Genomic DNA, 21,817 nt, shown 5'->3' on the forward strand with positions numbered 1-21,817 from the left:
ATTAAATAGCTTTCTTCTTTTGCCTGCATGGACTTTTGTCCATCCAAAAGCCAGGGCAAAGTGTGCCTTTCATCATCACAATTTCAGATGTGCTGTGGCAAGCCGCCTTTTATGCAGCTGAATCTATCTGCAGTGTCTGGTATGTCTCCTTATGTAAGATGCTAAAATTGTGAAAAGAAGACTGTGAATGTATATTTAGGCTCAGGCAGTAATTTGTGATGAGGATGAAAGGGAGAAAAGGTGGTTGAAGAGAGTTCTACCTTCTGAGGCATGAGGGTGCACAGTTCCCCCTTTCAGATCCAGGCTGCACCTATCTTTGAAGTTCAATTAAAATAGGAAGAAGAATTTAAAACATAATTTTAGCTTTCTGTCATTGATGTGATGGAACATGTTAGAGCTGTAGGTTTGCTTTTTGATACTTCTAGCCTAATTTCACTGTTTAAAGATCAGGTTTCTAAATTAAACACATCACATCACTTCTTAACTGTCACTGGAAAAAAAAAAAAAAAAAAAAAAGGTAGGTATCTCCAGAAGGCATTTGTCCATCCTAAGATACAAGTTTAAGGAGGTGCCATCCCTATCGACTACAGAGGCTAAGGAGTTTGAATTAGGCACCTAAACTTCCTTATGATTAACCCTGTCATTAGTTTGCTCTTCTAAACCAAAACTAAACTTTGGGTAAATCTGGTATTTGCAGGAACTGCGGAGAGAATGTTGACAGAATAATCAGCTCAGAACATAAGGTTTCCCTTCCACAAAAGTATAAATAAATATAAATAAGAGATATCTAGTAGGATGGACTATGAATTAGTTCTGCTTTTTTTTTTTTTTTTTTTACTTCCCCCATCCCATTTTTATTCTCCCTCTACCTATCACCTGTCAAATACATACAGGTATTCTGTGTTTGTCTTCATCGTTAAAAGCGATCTCAGTAGTCATCTCTGGTCACCTAAATTGGTTGAATGTGATATTTAGAGTTCTCATGATTTCCCATTCAGTTATTCCAAATGCCTCCATGGTACAGGGACCAGTCCCACTAAAATATTGAAAAAATCTTTCTGGACAAATTATACTGTCCTTTAGGTCAATGACTTGGGCAGCTTCTGACACTAGGGAAACTCTCCTCTAATTCATATTAATTAATCTTACCACCTCACTAACCTCTTCCTACTGCCTCACTGACATTTTCCTAAAACATTTTAGACTGCCAACTAACAGAAATAAAGCTGGGTGAAATTGGATTGATACAATGATTTTTATTTTTTTATATTTGAGCATGTGTGAAGCATCAGTATTATTCTCCCACAAATCACTTTACTTCAGGCCAAGAGTTTTTACATATGGCATCAGTCCGCAGTCAGCATTATTTATTGTTTTTCTTTCTTTTAAAAGAAGTTCATCAAATCTCTAAAAGAGGTGCACACACAGAGCAACCAATAAATGAAAGAGAGTTTTTCTGGGAAATATTCCACTTCTCAGAGTCTCAACGGGCAAGAAGCATTCTCTGTTTTCTGAATGTATTTTGCACATGGGGTTTGTTTCATCTGAAAACAAAGGCTAAACCATATTTTCCTTCAAATAATCTTTGTTTAATCCTGGGCATACAGGCTAAATTTCTGCACCAGTATATTCAAAATTTTGTGTGCAGTGAGCCTGCTAGCTCTAAGGATCACAATTTAAAACTGTCAGTTTGTTCATGTGCCTCAGCCTTAAAGCCAGCCACTCTTGCTGCCCACACAATTTTAAATTGTGTTTGCTGTGAGCACAGTTCCTTAATTCTGCTCCTCTCCCTCATTACATGATTACATGCACATCACACCAGAGGAGGCAGGGAAATATTAATGAAAGACCTTAATCTTTGCTCATCTCATGATACACAGTCTGTTCACAGCAGTTTGCATCTTCAGGGTAAGAAGAGGGAAAGCAAAAGAGAGTAGTTCCCTCAGTTCATGCCTCCTCCCGCCACAGAGTATCCCTGTATCCCAGGGGGAACCCATTTGTCAGCAGCTGAACCGATAGTGTTTGCCATCTCAGAGGAGCATGACTGCCTGCACACAGTATGCCTATCTACATCAGGTAAGGGAGAGAATAAATTGTCATTACACTTGAGCCCATCACATATAACAACACCTGGCCTTCTTGTAGGCAGACTGGAGAAGACTTGGAACACAGACCAGGGACCCTCAGCAGCTGCAGCTCCTCTTCAGGGCAGGGGGAATAAGAAGAGACTGCCTTACTCTGAGCTTTGGTTTGTCCCATGACCAGCCAATAGCATCGTGCAGGGCAGGCTGGATATCCAGTTGCAAGAACAACAAATTTCAGAACCTGCATGTATTCAGCCTCACCTGCGGAGCTGGAAAGCGCATTTATTGAGTCAGTCCTATGCCAGTAAATCCAACATCTATTTAAAGCACTGTGAGACAGGAGGAGGTAGTAGTTAAGACTGTATTTGATCTTTGATTTTTCTTACAGTAAGGAACACAAAGACAAAACCAACCTACAGAGAAAATTGTGGCAGTTTTCAGGGAGAAAGAAATATGTGGGAGAAAGGTGAAAGACAAAAGGAAGGTAATGAAAAAAACCCTCAAAAGGACAGAGAAGGTTGGAGGCTGTAAACATTGGGAGGCATTGTTTATAAAGTTCATCCATCATTATTTTACAACAGCTTTGCCAGTAGCTCATGTCCCAGCAAGAGGATGAAAAGCATTATGAATAAAACCAGCTGGTACTGTAAGTACCCAATGAGGTGTAAAAAATTATAAAAAAAAAAAAAAAAAGAAAGGTTTGCTTAAAAAAAAGATTAGAAAGTTTTGGCTGGTATTTTGCATTCTTCGTATATTTAATTTTAAAATTATATTGAATACCATTTTGCTTTACCTTCAGTTGGAGCAGTTCAACTGTAATACTGAAATGTTAATAATAAATGGCTAGTATTTGCAGTAATACTGAATTATTTATTGTAATAAGGCGATGTTATCTTGTTTTCCTGAAGCACAGCTGTCTGCTGGAGGATGGACTTCTGGTTCTCAAAATACTGTTAAAGGAATCCAGCAGAAACATATTTTTTGCTACAACAGCACTCTGTTAGAAAGAAAATTATGTCTGTATGGGCTTCATGGACTATGGTGGAGGGATACATAACAGTGGCATAGGTCCTCGTCAGCCTTTTGATGTCTTTGTGTTTTCTCACTGAATTAGGGATCACACACCAAAGTCCTGTTTACGTTTACGTGATCAGTGTCTCTCTCTTTACAGTATACCAACTTCATTACAAAATCCAAACAACTTAGAGAAGTAGATACTATTATCTCCACCTCTGAGACTGCACACAGACGTGAAGTCTAAGATCACAGAAAGCTACTAAGGGATGAGGATCTTGGGACAGAACCCATGGTTTTAGGTTCTCCTTAATCATGTCTCAAATTTTTAAAGCTGTAAATTTTCCTACTTTGAATCAAGTTTTCCAGAACCCACCTTGGATTCATTACATTTTATGACATGCTACTACATATTCTAACTCCCTAAATATTACAAACATACCCTAATATAGCTGAAGCCAAGGTTTTGTTTAAGAAATGCAGCTACGTAAGGAGCATTTGAGTTGCTTAGTTCTCGAAACACCGTATCTTACTACAGAGTTAGAGATAACTATAGCTGCACCAAGTCCAAGTCACGAGGTACCTAGGAGACAAGCTGTAGTAAAATACATCAAAAAAATGTATGTAGTCTACCAGTAAACACTGTTCAGAGTTCTCAGAGGTTCATTAATTTAATGTCTCAGAGTATCAAAACAGATAAAGACCTAAGGAAATGAAATTAGTTCTAACTAAAGAAGTCTTTATTTCTGATCATATGCTTATGATGACACTATGCTAATCATTCTTCAGTTCTTCATCTTAGACTGAAAGATTATGGAAATTCTGAGGTTTATGACTTACTGTTTCAGAATTGTAAATGTAAAGGATTCAGAAGAAACAATTCTTCATGTCATATTCAGAACCACTGTAAGGCAAGTTGGGAGACAGAGTTCATTCACTTCACTTTGCTCGTGGGCAACACTCCCACAAAATACAAGTACCAAAACCCAGAAGCCACTAATACAAAAATCTGTGATTTCTTATTCCCAGACTTCCCTCAAGAGAAAATGTACAGAGATTTACAGAGTTGTATCATGTAGCCTCACAACTGGCATTTGCACTGTCACATAATTTCTCTCCTTGGTTGACTCCCTGATCTAGATTAATTTCTATACTGAATGATTTTAGTTTTTTCCTAGGAATTCTTTTAGCACAGAGTAATTTGCTCTGCCTGAGACAGCCTGCTCATCTCCCAACAGCGTCGGGGACGCCTTTGTTTCCCTGTGTTCCATACTGCCAGCACTGACACAGCTGGCCGTGCACCACCTAGTGCTCCAGCATTCTCCCTCGCATCCCCCAGGGCAGCATCATGCTGTCCATATACAACCGCCACCATGCTGCAACAAGACAACTCAAATTTTCTCAGGCTTTTTGCACTAAAATCTCACAAAACACATCCCACCCCCTACCCCCCAACTGCTCTTTTTGTTTCTGCCACAAGGCAGCGAGATGGGGGTCAGAAGACACAGGACTAATGGCAAAGCATGTAGATGTGCCTGGTCTTTCAAGGGGGGTTGTCTGTAGAGCAAGCTGTTGTTCTGCACCAGAATTTGGAAACTGGGCTGAATTTGCTCTCTGGGATGGGTGCTTTCAGAAAAGTGAAAGTAACATGAGTATTCATAATCAGAAAGTGTAGAAATAAACCATGAAAGACTGTGTATTCTTGAAATGCAGCCATCTCCCTGAACACACAAAAAGGAAAAATAGGAGGAGAAATCCTGCTAAACCAAATGAGGGCTCTATGTTCCTCTTCTGCATACAAGATGGATAAGGCATGCTGGTCCGATAGATTGTAGCTGTAAAGTAGGAGAGTAAAGCTGGGGGTTTTACTGTTGGATTTTGTTTGGTTGGGTCTTTTTGTTTTGTCCTGCTTATTTTTTCCAGCATCTGAGTTCTTTGATTAAGTAGTAAGAGAATGATCTGGGCTGTAAAGAATTAAAAAAAAAAAAAAACACAAAAAAAATACCCAACAAAACCCCCCAGAACTACAACCCAAAATTATCATTGCTGTGCTCAGTAGTCCAGGCTCACTGGAAGCTGCTCAGAGGGACCTTTCTGTGATTTTAAATCCTTGACCATAAAGTGTATGAGTACTGAAGCTCCAGAAGAGCATTTCCTACCTATTTTGGGAACAATATTTTTGTTATAAGCTTCATTTGGAAACAATAATCTGGGAAATGATTGTCAATATCCACACATACCCCCCATTTCATTTTTAATTCCACTGCTGTAATACTCCCAGTCACTCTTCTGGAACAGAAGCAGCCCAGACTAACTTATACACAACCATGGAACAAAATGTCAGTTTATGTATTTTCTTAATTGTGATTTCTGGCCATCTGGCATCCATTCAGAAAATTACTCTAGTACCTAAACGCTTATCGGGTAGCAGCATTTAGGCATCTCACATTTAAATTTCCAAGTTTAACCTACTCACACTTGATCTGTCTATGGGAATAGACATAGTTGATCTCAGAAGGCAATTCAACTGATTCTAAGATAAATGTATAAATTAGCTCAGAAATTTACATTTAGACAACTGAACTGAATGAAATTCCTGGCATTGTCCAGGGAGATTTACCCGCTCATTTAAATGCTCCACTGAATTAGCCTTGATAACACAGACCAATGGGAAACAACTATTTATTACTGTCTTGGGTAATTTTGTTTGACAGCAGGCATCTGATCAAAAAGGAACAGCAGCACAATCCATAGTTATCAATCCCTGGAAGTTGACAACAACAATGCATAGGACATGTCCTGTGATTTACAGCAGCGGTCATTTAAGACTAATAGCAGAATTAATTAACCTTTCACAGCACAGAGTGTGACAGTTCTACAGAGCAAAAGCTTATGTTGCCATCACCATCACAAATTTAAACTCCTTCACTTCTCAAATACCTTAAAGCAATTCAGTTAATTAACCATCACCTTTTAATTGTTAATGGATTTTTAATAAATCTGGTCCCTTAAAAAGAGGTGTGCTCTCACATAAAAAACACTAATGTATTTAATCATAGCTATATATTTTTAAGACTTGATTAGCTACCATTAACGTGTTCCTAAAGTGCTGCTATGCATGCCTGTGATCCTCTTGTGGCACATCAGTAAGTCTGCATTTGATATATACATCAGAGGTAAAATATCACACAAATTCAGCTTAAATATTTCTTATCCTTTTCAACATTTACCCTATCATATGTAGAAAGCAAATTCATCTTTTTCCATTCCTTGTTTCCTAGGCTAAATTAGAAAGTAATGGTTTTGGTGCTTTGCAACATGGTTCTTAGCCACTGTGATAAACCTGGTTTGCACCTGTTGCTCCAGAATTCATCTTTATTGAGGCAAATATTAATAATCAGGTTACAAATTCTTTCCCAGTGTCTTGGAAAGCCATATTAGTACTTTCCTAGAAAGATATGCAATGTCTCTTTCACTGTATTTACTTTTTTTCAGAATTGCATTATAGCATTGTTTTATTATCATCCAGTATACCAAACTACCCACAATCAGTTCCAGTTGCACACCAGTTATGACTGATGTTTTCTAAACTTATATAAGAATGCAAAAGGTTGTGACTGGGCACTATATTTAAAGCTGTTCTTGCCAATGCAGTCCTTGGGGTCATCCAATCCCATGACAGCCTAAGCAACTTTATTTCTGTCATATCAGTCAAAGAACATGCATGTCCAGTGCAGCTCACTGTGCGCTCTCTCAACAGCTCATAGACAGTTGAGGATTAACACTCCCCCTCATCAGTGTATCTCCACAAAACAACGTACATTTGCTCTATCCTTACGCACCTGTCAAAGGAAAGATGTAAGGAACATATATGAGAAAGAGGGGGGAAAGCCAAGCAATGGAAAGAATAAATATCTTCAAAATTCTGCTAGGTTTTGAAGTGGTGATTTATTTTAGTGCAATGTTTCATAAGGCTGGTGTTAAAGTTTTTTCACGGCATGCTCTGGGAGAAATGAAACAGTATGGAAGCACATGAGAGCTATCATGCTTCATGGACTCACAGCTGGAGATCATTGTTTTCCCCATAAGGCTTAAATAGTGAAGCAGGATTGTTTGTCATAAAGAGTATCTGGGGACACAGAACAGTCTACGGAAAGTTTCCAGATGCTGAGAAATGGTGCTGGGATTTTCAAACACATTCTAATTTACCAGAAGCATTTCTCCCTTTTTCTGGCTCACAGTATCACAGGTAGCATCCAACCCACCAGATCTCATTTTAGGCTGAATGCACATCAGTGAGAAAGAAGGTACTCAGGCAATCAAGAAAGAGGAGGTCTAACAACTGCTACAAACAGACCTTCTAGGACAGACAGGGAAGAAAGTAAGGTAAATAAGCCAAGCATATTTTCCAGAAAAGTTTGTGGCTAACTAAAGATTGCCTGAAACCAGGGGTCCTCAAACTTCTTAACCAGGGGGCTGGCGCATAGATGAAGCGGCAGGCAGTCATCTGCGGCTGCTTGGTTTTCCCCCCCAACCCCCGGCGGGGGGGGGGCGGGGGGTGTGTCTGTAAATACCGGGGGCTGGATTGAGGACCCTGGGGGGCCGTATCTGGCCCGTGGGCCGTAGTTTGAGGACCCCTGCCTGAAACTAACATTAGGTTTGTGCTACAACTGTCCATGCTGGGTTTTTTTTCATGATCAAGCATTGTAGTCAGTGCAAGAATCAATATTGATCAAAAAGTCAGATTTATGCAATACCTATCAGGGATGTCACATCTTCATCAGTGGTTTCAGTAGTTTATACACAGGGCAGAGGTGGCATTATAATTTTTTCTTGTATCCCTTTCCAGTCATTCAAAATCCACAGTTTAGCCAAACTAGACCCACTGGGCACTCAACGCTTTGCAGAAAAAGGGCATTTTAACAATTAATGAATAACAACAGGGACATTGTTGGCCTTTCCTTCTTTGATCCCCGCTACCGATGACCTTCACTGCTGCCATCACAAGATGAGAGCTCCATTCTCTTTGAATGAAACATACAGCAGAAAGCAAGATGCTATTAATACATGTTCAAACATGTATTAGACACGGTGAAATAATCACTTGCATCCTAACAGGTCCTCACCCACCTCACAAACTGCAGGTGAAACACTGACCCAGCTGAAGCCCAACAGCAAATTTGTTATCGACTGTAACTGTTTGGTTCCAGCTTCAGTTCGTGAGGAGGGGGGCCCAAGGTTGTAGCTGTGATTATTTGTTATTAAATTTTTACTCATGATCCCAAAAAATACTTTGAGTAGGAAAAACAATAGAATGCATAATTGACTGCTCATGGACATCTGTGAAACAACAGCTGGCATTTTTAGTGGGGATCTGGTTATACATTTGTGATACAAGTAAGTAATCTCTAAATGCCACTTGGTAACTTTCTACTCTTAAAGAGACAAGCTTCTCCAGATGTATCATAATTGTTTACTTCCTGCAGAATTGCTTTGCTCTTTACATCTTGGCACCAGCTTCTAGAATTTCCCGGTAATGCATTAAGTCTGCAGCCTGCTGGCACCAGAAACTAGGTAATAAAGACTTTCAGGGGCTTAACAGTTTGGTTTCTTTTTAACTAATGTATAAAGAGAAGTGGAAGGTGAAATAATATTTTACAGTAGCAGGATAATAAATACAGAGGCACGACCCCTGTTATGACATGACGCTACTATAGACAGCATGGAGCTGAGGGCATGGGCTCCACTTACAGCACCGCATGCATTGAGAAGATGTAGCCCTGCTTTATCTGCCTGGCTTCGGTAAAGCCTTTTGGGAGGAAAGGCAGGGGAAAGGCAGAACAGCTTTGCCTACATTTCGTTCTGTGCCTTTTCTCCATCTCTGGACTGATTTAGAGAGAAATCCATATGATGTAGGAGTAATGGTCCTGGATTTCTGCCCACACAAGAAGGAAAATCACCTTTACTTTTAAAGGTCACAGTGAGCACTTCCCTTTAAATCGTGTGAATGGTATTGTTCCATGTATATAAGAAGGTAAAATGAAATGCTAACTTCACCAAAGTCTTAATTCATTGCCTTTCAGAATCTTACTTAACATTCTTTGAATGGTCTCCTTTCCACCCCATCCCACCCCACCCCCCTTCATTTTTTAAATGAGATAACTTCAGGATCTTGTAGTAAAGGTTTCTGAAAAGGTGCACTTAGTAACCATTACATGACTTGTAATGACTCCTGGAGAAATTTGTATTCTTGGGAAAAAAAGGTCCTCTGAAGCAAATACATTCTGAAGCATATAACCTAGTTACACAAGTGTATGTCACATATATACCATTTGTTCATCTAAGCAATACATTATCCTTATACTCCTCAGTAAAAACTATACACTGCCTTAAAAAAAAAAAAGACCAAACTCACCCCACCAAACTAAAAAAAAAAAAAAAATGGAAACCTACTTTTTTCCAATTTAGAAAGATACATTCAGATTCCTTTAACATTAATGAGGGTTGCTTTTTCTGCTTTTCCAGGTAAAACACAGGTTATGGGTGAAATCAAGATTGCATTAAAGAAGGAAATGAAGACAGATGGAGAACAGCTGATAGTAGAAATCCTTCAGTGCAGAAATATCACATACAAATTTAAATCTCCAGATCATCTACCAGGTATCACACAGCAACCAGCTTCATGATACTTTAAAAACACGAAGTAGGATGTATCTCAAGTCATTTAAAATCACCACTAAAATGGGAGAGAACATTGCTTCTTAATCAGAATGACATAATCTATAGGATTCTTTCTGAAGTTCTTTTTTTCTCCTGTAAGCAACTTCAATGGAAGTAAAAACATTTGGTAGAAACAAATCAGCTCTCAGAAGTTAATCCTTCTTTTAATTTACTTCTGGTTGTTAAAAATTAATCCTTTTTTAAGTTTAATAAAAATTACAACTTCCTAGGTTATTAAAGAACAATTATATCCAGTGAAAGATTATATTTTGGCATAAAAGTTTTTTAAAAATTAAAACCTCATGTGAGCAATAGTATTTTCAGATCTACATAAAGACATCAGGTATTTGTTCCTTTAATGACAGCATTATAAGCACACAGTAATTCCCCTGGATTTGGCAGGGTGATTCCATTTGTACACTATGTGAACGAGAACAGAATATGATTCTGTAAAGCACCATGCTCTATTTCTTCACAACACTTCCCCTCTGTTGAAGTCATTAGCAACAACAATTATTTAAAAGCTTCTGTATTTAACTCATTGAACTATTTTTCCCCAGACCTGTATGTGAAGCTGTATGTTGTCAATATCTCTACCCAAAAGAGAATAATTAAGAAGAAAACCAGGGTATGCAGGCATGACCGAGAGCCTTCATTCAATGAAACGTTTAGATTTAGCTTGAGTCCTGCTGGGCATTCTCTTCAGGTAATTCTGTGTTTTATTAAAACCTAATTTTGGATGTTGTCCATGCTGTGCTGTGGGCATTTGAGATCGATCTTCTACCCCAGTTGTTTGCTGGAAAGAGAAAGTTACAAAGATAATAACAAAATTACATAATAATGGAAATATCAGGTTGAAGGAGACTTTAAAAGATGGTTTCATCCATCACCCCAGACTGGCAAAGAGTATTTATAGACCTTGATCGAAAGTTTTATGCTTGATCTGTTCTTAAAAACCCATAGAGAAGGAAGCTACGCATGCCTTCCAAAAATGCTTTTCTATGTATTTAGAAAGCTTAGTGCAATATCTGACTTATATATGCCATATATTTAAATTAAGTTTACTTATCCTTAAATATCCTTACAAAGCACAGAGGAAAACTATTCTGCTTCTTTTTCATAAAAAAACCTTGCACACTGAAAGGTTGCTACCATATCTCTCCTTTCCATTTTTCCAGGCTAGTAAACCAAATTTCTTTGACATGTTCCACTGCCTAAATGTCTAATCATGTTATCATTCTCTCCGGTTCTTCAACTTTAAAAGCTGTGGTGCCTAGAATTAGACACAATAGCCATAATCTCAGACATGGCAGAATTACTGATAATTCCAAGTCAAATATTCTTGGTGTACATTTGTAAAGGAGACGACAGGATTTTCAGTCTGTGGATGAATGATGTGTGGAACTGATTTTGGAACAGTCCCTCTCCTGTGATTTGGTTGCTTAGACAGATTTGATCATTTGGTCAGATTTGCTTTTTTAGATAGGTAGCATTCACTTTACCTACCTTCATTTACTTTCACATGGGTCGATAACTAATGTAAACCAGATATTCAGGCTTCCTCTAGTCAGTGGAGAGGGATGGACAATTCCAGGGGCATCTGCATACTAACCTTAAAAGTAAGTAGGAGGAAATGTTGGGCATATCAGCATCCACTTAGTGTAGCTCTGAATCTGGAAGACCAATGTAAACAAGCCAGCTACATTTTGGTGACTACAGTAAATGGGAATATATAAGTGCCTATGTTAGGCTTATTGGTTGTATCATTAACATTAAAGCCAAAATGGACGCTGTTTATGAAATGAGGTCAACAAAAATAGATACTCTTTTTCCTGTGTTAAGGTGTCCTAACATCTTTATTGATTCAACAGACTCAGTAAAAGACTATTTAAGATGTTGTATTACCTGGGGAAATCCAGAGTGGTCAGTAAAGTCTTGCCAGAGTTTAAGAGCTAAAATTCCTGTAAAAACTTTAGTTCCAATGGTGGTTTGAAGAGGAAACCATAAGGGGTGAGTAGACCAGTAAAGAAAAACCAACAGAGTCATATGGAAAACTAAGCTATCAAGCTGACAAGGAGGGGGATAGTGAAGGAGGTAACCACAGGAACAGTCGGACTTAGACTTGGCAACATTTCCTTAGAAACTCTGTGATATGAGCTGGTGCTACATACCTGAGAGAATGAAGGCTGTAAAAGTAGCAAGGAACAAGTTTAAAACAAACAAAACTTGTTTCTTCTTCACACCACTCAGAGTTTGAGCTGTAAAATTCATTGCCATAATGTATTTGGGATGCTAAGTATCTTTATGGAAAAAGTAACTGGAGAAAATGATTGGACAAATTCTTGGGCAAAATACCTCCTAATCTGTTAAATAGAAACACACCACTTGTGCGTCAGGAAGTCAATGGTGCACAGATCATAGCAGGTATTTTGGGTAAGTGTCACTACATGATTGTCCTGTTCTTACATTCCACCTTAAATGCTGCTCTATATACTTTTGGAAGCAGAGTATTTTCTTGTTGAGATTTTTGATCTGACACAGTACATCTGTTTTTATATGACCTTCATGCTTATCAGTCAGTTTGTTCCTATGGCAAAGCATGAAGCTGGCTGATTTGAATGCTGAATCTGAGTGATGAACATTTAGGGCCAAAGAGATGGACACTGTCAAAAGGGATTTCAGGGAGAGGGAAAAGAAATAAAACCAGAATGTACAGAACAAAAATGGAATTGGGACATTAAGGAAGGCAAAAAGATCAGAGGTAAAGTAAGATAAGATCAAACATGGTAATCCTAGAAGGAACATTGATAGAATTTTTTCTGTCCCCAAACTGTTGCTGTGTCAGTATGAAAACATCCTGCAAAAAACATTTTGATAGGTTTCAGACAGGCATTTGCCTCAGTCCCTGGCAGCTTGCTTGCTCACTTCCCGGATTTCCCTCTTCCCTGGCAACCCACCTGGGACCTTTCTGGAAAACACTAAGCTCCTGGCTCCTTTGCCTTGTTCCCTAGCTGGCTCCTGGCTGACTGGCTGGCTGCTATTAGAAATACATTATGTCCTATGTGAGTGTGATCAGAAAATCCCAGAAGAATGTTTTTCACAGATGTTCTTGTTTGGGTTGCCAGAGTGTGGGCTGACCATTTATTTAGGAAACACTGAACCAAGTGACCTAGAAAGCCACCAGCAGTGGAGGCAGGCTGCCTGTTTTTCCCAAGGAGAGGCTTTCTGATGAGTGGAGCTCCCTAACAGCTCAGTGCCTAAGAGTCATTTAGTCTTGCATCCTCAAACCTGTTGAATAAGGCATATGTAGGTGTCTAAGCTGCCTTTGCACATAGCTTACTTGCAAAATCAGCCAGAGAACTGGGAAGCTCATCCAGGAAAATTATTGCAAATTTCTTCCCTTTTTTTACTTTTTTTTTTTTTTTATTATTTCCATTGTAATGTAAAATTTGCATTTTTTACTTTGTTTCCGAAATCAGAACGGAAAATTTTCAAAAATGTTGGAGTTCTTGATTACTGGGAACACTAGTTCTTCTACAGTTCTGTGTCTACTGCTGTATGGTCTTTTCTAGCATGTCAGTGGAGTACAAAATCCTTGAGTTCTGCCATCCTTCTGTTAGCCTAGATCATTGAAACCAAGCAACAAAATGCCCTGTTTTCTCTCCTGCTGGCTCACATGGATGGTGACAGCCTCCTACAGTTATCAGTCACATCCCTCGCTCATTGCTGGAGGTCTACTCTGTGACTGTGAACATTGCAAACCTGCTGCTAATCCTAGCATGGAAATGCTGTTTTTCATGAGTTCTTTTTCTTTTTGAAAAACTTAGGAAGTTGATAAAAAAGAAAGGAAGCATTGAGCTTGTTAATTCAGTTAATAATTAATAAATGCCAAATTTTATCTGAATGTGTGACTATAAATCACGCCCTGAAATACATACATTATCAAAAATGTTTCTCCCAGAAACGTGTAGAATGAACTTACAGATCCACAGAATGAATCAAGTTCTTCAGCTTGCATGGCACAAAGCTCCTCAGCTGGAAAATGTGTCTGTAGGATAAATGAGGGAGAGCCTGCATGGCTCACCTCAGTGCCGGGGCGATTCCTTGCCCTTCCCACTCTCCCTGGCTGGGCAAGCAGGAGCAATAAGACCAGACACAATACTGTGGCTCGTGGCAGAGCCATAGCAGGAGTGAGACTCCAGACTGACTCTACATTTTTAGTTAGACTGCCGCTTGCTGAGGTCAGAAACCAGAACTCTGGGCTTTCTCACACACTAGCCTGCCCGGAGTTACAGCCCCTATGCCCAGCACCCTCTGACTTCCACACACTGAAAATGAACCGGGACCTCACCTGCATCAAGCTTCACCTTGTAACTTCAAACTTGACCTTGTGTTTGTCTTTGGTAGCCAGCAGGCGAACAAATTACCCGCTGAAGTTCAAGACTGTAATCTTCTAGTTGCTACATCCCCTGACAATAAAAGAGAGGACGGGGCAGGTTCAATTTTCACAGGGCTTGCTTTCCCTTGTGAAAGTGACTCTATAGAAAGGGTTGCACTCGTTCTTTCTTTTCTCTTCCGTGAGTAACAAATCAGAGCTCAACATTTCTGAGTCTTTCATGTTTGCTAGCAAATGCAGTATGTTAATATGCACGTTGGTAATTATTTATTGTTATCATTATTTTCCCAGATTCTTCTTGTCTCCAATGGAGGAAAGTTTATGAAAAAGACACTGATTGGGGAAGCTTATATCTGGCTTGACAAAGTGGATCTAAGGAAAAGAATAGTAAACTGGCACAAACTGTTGGTCAGCTCCACACAAACACACTGAGCAGAGCTATCTGCTTAGGGCACAAAACCTGCAGAGTCTGCTATAAACAGCATCCCTCCAAGACTATAGTTTGATATCATTGTGTTTAGCTAGTCTTTCAGAATACAAAGTAGAAAAGAGCAGTCTCTGGGCTACATAGCACACTTAAATGAGGGCTAGTAGACTTGTTTTGCTGCAAAAGACAGCAAAAGTAAAAGAAAACCTGGGCCCAGAAGCTAAAGTGAGGCTGTTTGAAACGAAGACTGATACGAGGGCTCCGTGTTATTGGACTCTGTGAAGAGAGTAACTGTGAAGGAAATAACGAAGGCTGGAAGGCAGGTGTTCCCGTAGAGTTCAGCTGCAGCTGGAGGTAGTGCGATGGAAAGAGCAGTCTGGTTTTCTGTGCAATCAGAAGGAGATCATTTTATGCAAAAGCACCTAGGGTGATTGACTTTCCAAATCTCACTGATCAGAAGTGCAAAACTTGTTTCTCTGCACCTTAGGATCTCTGATAAATTGCTGTAGTGAGATTATGCCACTTGACACAAACTGCAAGTCGTTTGCCAGAGTGGTAATGTTGTTTTACATTAGTTTTTTTCCTTCTTCCTTTTTCCTTCAAAAACCATACTGTGGAAAATCAGATCTGATTGTTTCATTTGTTTCTGTGTGTTAACAATGAATATAAACCACTGTCCTAGAATGTAATGGACAAAACTATACCAATAGTCTATAATTTTGGATGTGGTTTTAAAGACAAAGAAAGGACAGGATGCCAACTGCACTACATCAGGAAGAAAAAATGCTGTTTTGATGTCAGTGACACTGTACTTCACCCTATCCTTTGAATCAGCAGTTTTAAAAAAAAGTTTGGAATTGAAGAGACTTAAGCACTGGGACTAACAAAATCATTTCAGCTAGTCCTTCCTTTTTTCAGCAACCAGTCTTACTCTGAAACTCTACCGAGATGATGAATTCTAGGCTATTTGGTGGGCACTTTGGAGCAGTAGACCCACCGTGCTAACCAACCTGCTTGGTGCAGGGCTCTGTATCAACACTAGTGCTGCACTCAAAATCTAAGGGGAAGGGACAGCAGGGAGGGTACTGCCGGGGTGCTGTTGCATTAGAGATAATTGGAAATATCCTCTTGCTGTCTCAGGTGAATGTCTGAGTATAATCCGCTCAACATCATGGCTTCTCAGTTAAGAAAGAATTAAATTGGAAGGTACTTGAAACCTTTAAGACTGTGTCAGCACTTCCACGCCTGAAGTCCCACTGCCCGGGGCTTGAAGCTGAGCAGTTAGCTCACCTGGGAAGGCACTGCTGCCTGGGATGGCTTAGGCTGGTGGTTGTATTTTGCCTTGTATCAGTTTTGGGGAAGAAGGGAGAGCTTTTTCTCCCATTCCTAAAAGCATAGTAGTTTCTTTAAAAAACAAGAATCAATACGACACTAACTCCCAAGTTACTCAGAAGTCATTTAATATTTCATAGCTTCATTAAAGAGTAGTTTCCCTGGAAATATTACCTCATGACCTTTGCATATTTAAAAAGAAAATGACCAAGCTTCTGCACTTCAGATGTTTATTTTTCTTGCCCAATAAGGGCTTTTCAAAAATTATTTAATGTCCACCTTCTTACATTTTCTGAATATACATAGTACACTTCCACAGGCTGTGCAAGACCAACTGAAAATATTCTTCTGGAAAATAATATATGCTTGAAAAAAAAGGGAGAAATAAGGCTCAGTTTATTCAGAAGATGGACTGACCATGAAAAAGCTACACCATTTAATCTGGTGACACTTCCCACATACAGTTTTTGATTTAACTTTGTGAATTTAGCAGTGTGGAAAAAGAATTTGAGAAGGAACACACAGAAGATATTAATACTGTACACACAAAGGAAACTCCTGTTAAGGTATTGATAACCTGTTGGCAGCCTGCTTAACTTGCAAGCAAAGCAATCTTATCAAAATCTTATTAGCTATCTTAAAAACACAACATCACTGACAGTGGAAGTAGGATGTGTGCTTTGATGAATTTTATGTTTTCACCGGTATATGTATACCCTACCTCTCATATATTTTAAAAACAGTCCTCTGGAGTTATTGTAAACATCCTATATGTTTTGATGTTGTGTGATGTTTTTATAAGACAACAAATACTTCAAAGAAAAAAATCCCCAACTGAACCAAAAAATCCTACGTGGATATATTTGACATATGTGTTGCTCTTTTGGTGGGTTATTTTGCATTCCTGATGGCTATAGTATATTCTTTCTTTGAAAAAAAGAAAAAAGAAAAAAAAAAGTCCAGTTTCAATTACTGTGTGAAGTACAAGCCATGAGGTGTGCAATTTTGTGCAAACTGCCGGTAATTTTGTTTTTGCTAAGATTTATTATGAAGACAGCAAGTCACGCTGGTAGTTGCTATGGAGATTTCCAGCAGGAACAAGCACTATCTGGCTGCCTGACTGGGAAGCCTGTAATCATCACTCCTGATTGAGAAGCGGACAGGCGTGCTTTGCTCTCACACACATAAAAATGTGGCCAATATTTTGTAAAATACTTTGTGTTGGGTGGTATAGCTGCGGCTGTATGGAGCAGCTACCTTTGTGGTGTAATCAGCTGTCGGCAAGGGTTTAATTTAAGCATCTTTGATTCTCTGAACAACATGCAAAATGTTTCTGCACGTTGAAATGGCAGTTTTGGACTCCTGTTGTGAAACGCAGAGTAGAGTTTGTCAGGAGTGCAGCACTGCCTTGGCCAGCTGCAACAAGGCCAGGGCTCCTTTGGTGTCACCCAGGGTGGGCTAGCGACAGACCTGGGCCCAGCACACTCCCTCTTTTCTGAGGCAGCATCATTCAGAGGTCAAAGGATGCTTTCAAAGTGTGCCAAGTTCCTTTTTTTGACCAAATTTCTAGGTTGTACTGGAATCACTCTATGCAACACAGATTCATGTTTGAATGCATTTTTTTCTTTTTCTTTTTCTTTTTTTTTTTCTTGTTTTATGAATGAAGTCAGGAAAAACTCTCTTGTGACAATGTTTTTTAAAAAATAATCAAACAAGGACTATTAGTATTTTTTTACTTTTTTGTATATATCTCAGTATATTTTTTTCACTGTTTTCTCATTAATTTTTGTTTCTTTCACCTGGCCAAAAGTGCTTAGATGTGGCAACAGCTTTTATAATTTCTGAGTGATTGCTTGTTAATGAGTTCACACATACCTACAATTGCTTTGAAAACACATATTGCAGGAAGGCAATAGCAGAAGTATTTTAACTTTTTTTATTCATAAATCTGCTGAGTCAACAGAAATTGAAGCCGTTTCTTTGTTCAAGGCCTTGTGTAGTGGAAACAAGCTGAAAAATGAGCAAAAGCACAGTGTTGTGTGTTTACAAATGACAGGGATTTCTAACATTATCATTATTATTATTATGCATACAATAAGCAGCAAACAGCCACTTTTTTTTTTTCAGGTTAAAACTAGACATGAGAGTTTCTGTGATGAATGTTGAGCTAGTTCCTTATCATTACACTTTAAAGGGATAGTATCCAGAGGCGATGAATGCTGCTTCTTCGTTATTAACCATGTTTTTACATTACATGGATCCTGTGTGGAAGAAACCAAAACCCATCCCAAACCAGCTGAAGTCAATAACAACCAATCTGTTGACTTAAACTGGCTTGAAATCAAGACCTAGGAAATATTTGATTCATTTTTTTCTGGATGCTGGGTGTTTGCATGGTTAGGTTGTGGGGTATGGTAGCTGGTAACCAGCTGATATTGATTCTTACTTTGAGGATGATTATGAAGAAAAAGAAGACATCTATTACATTGTAAGCTAGTGTGTGCCCAATAGAGATTATTTAATTAGGATTTAGTTTCATGGAGATATCATAAAGATGTTAATAGTATTTTTTTAAATTATTATTTGAATCATAACTGACACTATTTTTAAGTACTTTATTTTGATTGCTACAGTGTTGAATGTCCCAGATTTCATTATTTAAGTATATATCTAGATATGTACATACCTATGTGAATAACAGAGAAAGTTTGCATTTGTGTGAGTGTAAGTTATAAAGGTAATGAAACAGAGAGGAAATTTAGTGTAAGTATCCACCTACATTATATTTAAACCATAGTCCTACACGCCTTGTGAATTTTTGGTACACCTGGCATGTAGGATCAGTTGCTCTTTATGAATACATGTTGCCTTTAGAAGGAAAATAGAAGGAATAAATGAGACCGGATACTCTCTCTTTAAATCATAAGAAGCATTTTAATGTTTTCTATATGTTCCATTTTCTTATTTTGAAAAGATTAATAGGTAAATATATTGATGAGCTCAAAAAAATATAATATATATAGATATCCATAACTCAAATAGATGATTTGAGCAAAAGCCGTTTTCTTAATTTGTTACCCTGTAAATAAGTATACATTTTTGTAAAACAGTTTAAATTATTAACTCCATCTGACATCCAAGCATGTGAATGTGTTCTTATTTGACTGTGTCTTATAGATGTTCAGTGACGTGCTCAGGTGCTCCACAATGGCTGACTAACATGTGCTGTCATGCTACGGACAACGTGTACAGCATACCCAATGTTTAAAAAAATCCAAAAATACCAAAAAACCCACAAAAATACAAAAAAAAAAGATTAATCCTTGGAGAAATGTAATGTTTCCACAGTGAATGTTGCATGCATAGGTGGTGGTTTGTTGATGCTCATTTTGGTTTGAATTTCTTTTAATTTTGATTTTGCTTCCAGATTCATCAGGAAAAAAAAATACAGATTTGTTCTAAAAGTTGTAAAAACTGGAAAAAAAAAAAAGCAGTATGGGAATTGTATAAAAATGCTTGTAAATCTGTCTCAGTTTTCACTTTATGTATAAATCCATGTCATGGTTTTGTGATTGTATACAGGATGTATCTTGAGAACTTATGCAAATTGTGCTCTATAAAGGCTGTTATCCCAGTCTGAGAAATAAATATTTAAAATATCTGGTTTGGTTTCTTTTCCGTAATTAGCACAAAAATCTATTTTGCTGGTTCAAATCTCCCATTTGTTGACCACAGTGGTTTTATTGTAACGCTGTACACACTGCCCATTTTCATGTGTCCTATTTCAGCATTAGCACAACTCCCAGGGTACCAGTAACATCCCACATTTCAGTATGAAATGAGGAACAGTTGGTTCATCGCAACTTTTCTTCAAACAAGTCAGAACCAGAATCCACATGCAACTTGTTGATATCTTCACCCAGATTCGTCTCTGACATCCCATATACTTGTTGATACTTTCACATGGATTCATCTCTGACATCCCATATAGAGAACAAAAAAATGCGCACACATCAGCACAGTTTAGGAATGTACAAGGTTTTGTCTTCTCACTGTGAAGAAAATAAAATTGAAAATGTAGCCTAACTCTGTACCCTTCAGGTTCCTGATGAAGGCAGGATCAGAAAGCACCTGAGAAACCCTAAAGGGATTTTCTGTCTCTTTCCTCCAGTAGAAAGGTTTCCAGGAACTGTATCTTCTAGACCATATTATAAATAAGAAATCAGTTTCTTTCAGCAATCATTTTTATATTACAGAGTTGTGCCTGACTTGGAGAACATCTGTGAGATTTTCCCACAGAGCTTGCATTTATGAGTCACATCTAGACCTATATTTATTGTGTTTGCATAGTTTCCCTCTTTGATACAAATAATAAAAATTTCATTCTCCCCAAGCAAGATAAATTGATGTTTGAGTCTGGCACCTGGAACACGTAGCCTGGATTTTTCTCTTTCTGTCAGGTGATGCCCTTTTCTCAAGAAATAGCATAGTGAGAAATAGGCAACAATTTTGAGGATGCCTCAAGAAAAGAGTACCCTTCTCCACATTAGCCTACTTGCTACAGCAGTGACAGAGGCTAACTTCTACTAATGTCCACCAGGAGCCAAACTCGACTCTTCCCAGTACCTGCTTTAACCACAGAGATGTATGTTCAGGGTACTTTGGGTACCTCTCTCTGAGGAAATAGTCATGGCTACAACCAACACTTCACCCCATGCTCAGCCCCACTTCTCAGCATCCTCTTATTTTGGTGACGGAGATGCTCTCCAGCATGCTGGCCCTCTGGAAACGGTTAGAAAACATTCCTAAAATGCTAAAAACTTCATGGGACAGAAAGCTGACTGGAACTAGCTGCCATGGAAGCTGTAGGTTTATCTGAATTGAGGTCTGTGAAACTAGCTTGCTGGAAGAAAACCCCAGCATCCCTTTACACGCACAGAGAGAATGATTAAGTAATATGCTTCTTTTTTTTAAATAAATAATGATGTTTAACAACAATGTGTGTTTACTCAGTTAAAGCATGGAGCAGGCAAGAAATATTTCCTCACAGTGCTGTTGCGGAGTTTAACCCAGCAGCTGCACGTGGTACAACGATGTGAACCTGGGAATCGGGTGGTTCACGGAATATTTTTAAAACATAGGCTGAAATTAAAGCTCATAGAGAGAGAACTCACCGAGCAATATACCCAGGGGTTCGGCTCAGCGTTCTGGCTCTGAGGCGGCGTCCCTCGGCTCTCAGACGCGGCCATTAAACGCCACTGATGTCTGAGCGCGGTGCGCGCTGCCCCCTGCCGCACCGCCCGGCCGCATCCCGCGGGCACCCAGCTCACGCTGCTGCAACCGCTCCCACTGCCGTTCGCAGCCCTTGTTAGTAATTCTCTTTTCAAAAATAAAAATAATCCTGACTTACTCCTCTCTCTTCCAATGAAGTCACCTATCAAAGACACCTGCTTCTCTACGCTGTCCTCCTTCCAGCGTACTCTCCTCCCCTCTGCTCTCAGGCCCTCTCGTAGGCTGTACAGATTTCTCAACACACTTCAGTTTCACTTAAATTAGTGTCGTGGTTTAACCCTGGCCGGCAACCAAGCACCATGCAGCCGCTTGCTCACTCTCCCCCCCCCCCCCAAGAGGGATGGGAAGGAGGATCGGAAAGAAAGGTAAAACTCAAGGGTTGAGATAAGAACAATGTAATAGGTAAAGCAAAAGCTGCGCACACAAGCAAAGCAAAGCAAGGAATTCATTCCCCATTTCCCATGGGCAGGCAGGTGTTCAGCCCCCCCCAGGACAGCGGGGCTCCATCACGCGTAACTGTTACTTGGGAAGACAAACACCATAATGCCAGAT

The 21,817-nt window shown here is 39.1% G+C and overlaps 1 protein-coding gene across 2 annotated transcripts in view; it reads left to right on the top strand.

Annotated features, from left to right (window-relative positions):
- Positions 1–19,633, top strand: part of PCLO (piccolo presynaptic cytomatrix protein) — a 402,702-nt gene extending 383,069 nt beyond the window's left edge. For both annotated transcript variants that reach the window (XM_056341741.1, XM_056341744.1), the window contains exons 24-26: positions 9,624–9,758; positions 10,379–10,524; positions 14,506–19,633. In XM_056341741.1, the coding sequence (XP_056197716.1) occupies positions 9,624–9,758; positions 10,379–10,524; positions 14,506–14,646 (422 nt within the window). In that variant the 3' untranslated portion in view covers positions 14,647–19,633. The remainder of the gene's footprint in view (positions 1–9,623; positions 9,759–10,378; positions 10,525–14,505) is intronic.
- The last annotated feature ends 2,184 nt before the right edge of the window (positions 19,634–21,817 follow it).

Source organism: Falco biarmicus, chromosome 5 (assembly GCF_023638135.1).
Source record: "Falco biarmicus isolate bFalBia1 chromosome 5, bFalBia1.pri, whole genome shotgun sequence".
NCBI classification, from domain to species: Eukaryota; Metazoa; Chordata; class Aves; order Falconiformes; family Falconidae; genus Falco; species Falco biarmicus.